General features: G+C 46.3%; 1 protein-coding gene across 1 annotated transcript in view; it reads left to right on the top strand.

Moving 5' to 3' along the window:
• Positions 1–1,720: 1,720 nt before the first annotated feature.
• The window catches only part of LOC309553457 (insulin receptor substrate 1-like), a 70,015-nt gene continuing 65,735 nt past the window's right edge, over positions 1,721–6,000 (top strand). Inside the window, exon 1 of the mRNA XM_082254665.1 lies at positions 1,721–2,156. Coding sequence (XP_082110791.1) covers positions 1,832–2,156 — 325 coding nt within the window. The 5' untranslated portion in view covers positions 1,721–1,831. The remainder of the gene's footprint in view (positions 2,157–6,000) is intronic.

Here is a 6,000-nt window from a genome sequence, read left to right as displayed (position 1 = left end):
TTTTTTTTTTTTTTTTTTTTTTTTCTCATCTTGAGTTGAACAGAAAACCTATAATCTGGCAAACACTGTGCTTCTTTCTTCCTCCCTTTTTTTTTTCCCCAGTATTTCTAAAGACGATCTGAGCCTCACACAGCTACAAGTGTTTAGAATATTTTTTTTTCTGCAATCCAAAGAGAGTGAAAAGCTTAAAAGATTCTTCTAAAAGTAACGCCGTGCCTTTGCCTAGTCTGAATCCTGTAAGCATTCTCTTTATTCCCCCACCCAGCCTAAGGGAAAAAAAAAATTTGCACATAAAAGTATATATATATTTTTTCTTTGCTGCATTTTATTTTACAGCTGAGAAGTTATTATTTTCAGAAAATTAAAAATTATAGATATATATCAGATGCACTACAGGTCTAAAGCTCTGTTTTAAGTTATTTTTGTAGCACCCTTAAAAAAAGAAATAGTCACTTTATTTTTTTGCACAAAAATAAAAATCTTAAGAAGCCACTGCTTTATAGAAAAAAAAAAAAAAGAAATTTGAGGAACCCCAGACTAGATATAAAAATAAAAATTAAGCTGCTTAAAAATCTACTGAATCGCTTTCCTTGGAATACAAGTGCCAAAAAAAAAAAAAAAAAAATAGTTAAAGGTCTCCATTGTTTAAGGAAGTCACCTCATTCATTGGCTGCACGCGATCTGTTGCACAATCTGATTAAGTAAATTAAACCTAGAAAAGTAATTGGTGCCTCTGAGGCTCAATTATTTATTTATTTTTTTTTTTTTTAAATTTTTGTTGTCAAAATAATTTTTTTTTTTTTCCAGGAATATTACTAAAATGTGCCAATGAACTCTCTGACCTGGAGCAATGGTGCATTAATCTGAAAAATATATTTTTTTTTCTAGGAATATTATTAAAATATGCCAATGAACTCTCTTATGGTGCATTGATCTGAAAAATATTTTTTTTTCCAGGAATATTATTAAAATATGCCAATGAACTATCTGACCTGGAGCAATGGTGCATTGATCTGAAAAATATTTTTTTTTTTCAGGAATATTATTAAAATATCCCAATGAACTATCTTACCTGGAGCAATGGTGCATTGATCTGAAAAATAATTTTTTTTTCAGGAATATTATTAAAATATCCCAATGAACTCTCTGACCTAGAGCAACGGTGCATTGATTTGAAATTAAAATATATATTTTTTTCTGAATATTTCAGTGTTTTGGGAAACTTGAATAGTGTTTATTCTCTCAAGAAGCTTCAAGGTACTTATGTGAAAAATTAAAGCCACATTTTTTTTTTTTAATAATTTGCATAAGTTTGGATAACAAAAAATTCATACATATTTTTTTTTTCTTTGTGAATATTTTACTCGATGGCATAATTTAATTCAGGAAGACGGGAACGTGACGATATAGACCTAGCGGTACTGGAAAATTAAATAGCACTTTTTGGACAGAAGGGCAAAAGAACATTTAAGTAACCGGCTAAGCAAAGATCTTGTGAAACCTGGACAGTTCAGCTATTTTTATTTTTTTGGAACATAAGCTAGCTCATCTGAAAAAAAAAAAACTTGTTCAGATATTTTTTTATTCTCGAAATAATAAAAAAAAAAAAACCTAAACTTATATTTCATGTACTTGAAGGGACTTTTTTGGTAAAAAAAAAAAACACCTAAGACGTGGATAATGTAGCTTTTTTTTTTTTTTAAAGAAGGAAAAAAAAATAAAAAAATCCCGCTGAATGTTTTTGAAATTCTTGGATAAATATATATATATATATTTTTTCTCTTTAACTTCATGGACAGAATGCTTTTGATCGTGTCCACAGAAATCTAAGATGGAGGACATAAAGAAGTCGGGGTATCTGCGCAAGCAGAAGTCCATGAGGAAGAGGTACTTTGTGCTGCGTGGCCCCGGGCCCCGGGGTCCGGCCCGGCTGGAGTACTATGAGAATGAGAAGAAGTTCAGGCTGGCGGACGGGTCCGGTGGGCCTCGGGGTACGGTCAGTCTGGAGGAGGCGTTTGGCGTCAACAAGCGGGCGGATGCCAAGAGGAGACACCTGCTGGTCCTTTACACGCGGGATGGCGGCCTGTGCGTGTCTGCGGATGGCGAGGAGGAGCAGGAGGCCTGGTACCAAGCCATACTGGAGCTGCAGGCGCAGGGTAATGACCTCCGACCAATCACATTGTCTTTATTGTCACTTATTACAATGTAACTCTTCCAAATAGAACATGTTTATAGTAATGGCACCAAAACCAATAGAGCGCCCCCTAGAAGGAAAAAAAAGTGAGATCTGCACTGTGTGTGTGTGTATAGGTGATGATGGGGATACAGTGTGTATATAGGTGATGATGGGGATGCAGTGTATGTGTATATAGGTGATGATGGGGATACAGTGTGTGTGTGTGTACCTAAGTAGACGTGTCATAGTGTAGAGGCATGTAAGTATGTATCGCGGTGTGTGTGTGCAGAAAGTTTGTGTTTTGCGGTGTCGTGGTGTATAGTTGTGTTTGTCATGGTGAAACCATATGTGTGCATCATTGTGTAGATATGTGCGTGTGTCGCGGGATGTGTGACAGTTTACCTGTTTGTTTGTAGCCTTATGTGTATTTTGTATGGTGTAGCCATATGGGTGTCACAGAGTAGCAGTGTGTGTCTTGTGGTGTAGCGGTGTGTGTGTGTCTCATGGCATAGAGAAAAAGTTTGTGTCCTAGTGTTGTGCTGTGTGTGTAGCAGGGTGTGTGTTGCGGCATAGTAGTGGGTGGGCTGTGTGTGTTGCAGTGGTTAGGGAAGGGTTGCAGTGTAGTGTGTGTGTATGTTGCCGCGGGGAGGTGTTGCGGTGTACTGGGGAAAAGTGTTATGGTGTAGCGCTGTGTGTGTGTGTGTGTGTTCCGGTGTATGTGTGTTGCAGGCGGGGGGTGTTGCAGTGTAGGGGTAGTGTAGTGGTGATGGGGTTGCAGTGTAGTGGGTGTGGGTGTTGCGGTGTAGGGATAGTGTAGTGGTGATGGGTGTTGCAGTATAGTGGGTGTTGCAGTGTAGGGTTAGTGTAGTGGGTGTGGGTGTTGCGGTGTAGGGGTAGTGTAGTGGTGATGGGGGTTGCAGTGTAGTGGGTGTTGCGGTGTAGGGGTAGTGTAGTGGTGATGGGGGTTGCAGTGTAGTGGGTGTGGGTGTTGCAGTGTAGGGGTAGTGTAGTGGTGAGGGGGGTTGCAGTGTAGGGGTAGTGTAGTGGTGATGGGGGTTGCAGTGTAGTGGGTGTGGGTGTTGCGGTGTAGGGGTAGTGTAGTGGTGATGGGGGTTGCAGTGTAGTGGGTGTGGGTGTTGCAATGTAGGGGTAGTGTAGTGGTGAGGGGGGTTGCAGTGTAGCGGGTGTGGGTGTTGCACTGTAGGGGTAGTGTAGTGGTGATGGGGGTTGCAGTGTAGTGGGTGTTGCAGTGTAGGGGTAGTGTAGTGGTGATGGGGGTTGCAGTGTAGTGGGTGTTGCGGTGTAGGGGTGAGGGGGGTTGCAGTGTAGTGTGTGTTGCAGTGTAGGATTAGTGTAGTGGTGAGGGGGTTGCAGTGTAGTGTGTGTTGCAGTGTAGCATTAGTGTAGTGGGTGTGGGTGTTGCAGTGTAGGGGTAGTGTAGTGGGTTTTGCGGTGTAGGGTTAGTGTAGTGGTGAGGGGGGTTGCAGTGTAGTGGATGTGGGTGTTGCAGTGTAGGGGTAGTGTAGTGGTGATGGGGGTTGCAGTGTACTGGGTGTTGCAGTGTAGGGTTAGTGTAGTGGTGATGGGGGTTGCAGTTTAGTGGAAGTGGGTGTAGGGGTAGTGTAGTAGTGATGGGGGTTGCAGTGTAGTGGGTGTGGGCAGGGGCGTAACTACAGGGGTTGCAGGGGTTGCAATCGCTACCGGGCCCCATGCTCCAGGGGGCCCGGTAGCAAACCAGTGGGTGAACTTCCAGGATTGCAAAGGTCACACTTGCGACCGGACCCTGGCATTGCACCACTGTGGGGAGGCCCCAAGATTGCAGAAAGGGGGCCCACTGCAGAACTTGTGAAAGAATCCTGCTGCGGGACCGTAATAAAAGGCCATGCAACGAGCGTAAAGAGCCCCAGGATTAGTGGGAAGAGCACTGGGCTTGAAGGTAAGGGCCCCGGCCAGGGGTCTGGGGGGCCCTTCATGGTTTCTTGCATCAGGGCCCTGAAGGTTCTAGTTACGCCTCTGGGTGTGGGTGTTGCGGTGTAGGGTTAGTATAGTGGTGAGGGGGCTTGCAGTGTAGTGGGTGTGGGTGTTGAAGTGTAGGGGTAGTGTAATGGTGATGGGGGTTGCAGTGTAGGGTTAGTGTAGTGGTGAGGGGGGTTGCAGTGTAGTGGGTGTGGGTGTTGCGGTGTAGGGGTAGTGTAGTGGTGATGGGGGTTGCCGTGTAGTGGGTGTTGCAGTGTAGTGTTAGTGTAGTGGGGAGGGGGTTGCAGTGTAGTGGGTGTTGCGGTGTAGGGGTAGTGTAGTGGTGATGGGGGGGTTGCAGTGTAGGGTTAATGTAGTGGTGAGGGGGCTTGCAGTGTAGTGGGTGTTGGTGTTGCAGTGTAGGGGTAGTGTAGTGGTGAGGGGGGTTGCAGTGTAGTGGATGTTGCAATGTAGGGGTAGTGTAGTGGTGATGTGGGTTGCAGTGTAGTGGGTGTTGCGGTGTAGGGTTAGTGTAGTGGTGAGGGGGGTTGCAGTGTAGTGGGTGTGGATGTTGCAATGTAGGGGTAGTGTAGTGGTGATGGGGGTTGCAGTGTACTGGGTGTTGCAGTGTAGGGGTAGTGTAGTGGTGATGGGGGTTGCAGTGTAGTGGGTGTGGATGTTGCAATGTAGGGGTAGTGTAGTGGTGATGGGGGTTGCAGTGTACTGGGAGTTGCAGTGTAGTGGGTGTGGATGTTGCAATGTAGGGGTAGTGTAGTGGTGATGGGGGTTGCAGTGTACTGGGTGTTGCAGTGTAGGGTTAGTGTAGTGGTGATGTGGGTTGCAGTGTAGTGGGTGTTGCGGTGTAGGGTTAATGTAGTGGTGAGGGGGGTTGCAGTGTAGTGGGTGTGGATGTTGCAATGTAGGGGTAGTGTAGTGGTGATGGGGGTTGCAGTGTAGTGGGTGTGGATGTTGCAATGTAGGGGTAGTGTAGTGGTGATGGGGGTTGCAGTGTACTGGGTGTTGCAGTGTAGGGTTAGTGTAGTGGTGATGTGGGTTGCAGTGTAGTGGGTGTTGCGGTGTAGGGTTAATGTAGTGGTGAGGGGGGTTGCAGTGTAGTGGGTGTGGATGTTGCAATGTAGGGGTAGTGTAGTGGTGATGGGGGTTGCAGTGTAGTGGGTGTGGATGTTGCAATGTAGGGGTAGTGTAGTGGTGATGGGGGTTGCAGTGTAGTGGGTGTGGGTGTTGCAGTGTAGGGGTAGTTTAGTGGTGATGGGGGTTGCAGTGTAGTGGGTGTGGGTGTTGCAGTGTAGGGGTAGTGTAGTGGTGATGGGGGTTGCAGTGTAGCGTGTGTGGGTGTTGCAGTGTAGGGGTAGTGTAGTGGTGATGGGGGTTGCAGTGTAGTGGGTGTGGGTGTTGCAGTGTAGGGGTAGTGTAGTGGTGATGGGGGTTGCAGTGTAGTGGGTGTTGCGGTGTAGGGGTGAGGGGGGTTGCAGTGTAGTGTGTGTTGCAGTGTAGGATTAGTGTAGTGGTGAGGGGGTTGCAGTGTAGTGTGTGTTGCAGTGTAGCGTTAGTGTAGTGGGTGTGGGTTTTGCAGTGTAGGGGTAGTGTAGTGGTGATGGGGGTTGCAGTGTAGTGGGTGTGGGTGTTGTGGTGATGGGGGTTGCAGTGTAGTGGGTGTTGCAGTGGGTTAGTGTAGTGGTGAGGGGGGTTGCAGTGTAGTGGATGTGGGTGTTGCGGTGTAGGGGTAGTGTAGTGGGTTTTGCGGTGTAGGGTTAGTGTAGTGGTGAGGGGGGTTGCAGTGTAGTGGATGTGGGTGTTGCAGTGTAGGGGTAGTGTAGTGGTGATGGGGGTTGCAGTGTACTGGGTGT

The sequence above is a fragment of the Pelophylax lessonae genome (genome assembly GCF_965119305.1).
Source record: "Pelophylax lessonae genome assembly, chromosome: 4".
NCBI lineage: Eukaryota > Metazoa > Chordata > Amphibia > Anura > Ranidae > Pelophylax > Pelophylax lessonae.
Note: the sequence above shows the minus strand (reverse complement) of the source record. Positions and strands in the feature narration are given on the sequence as shown.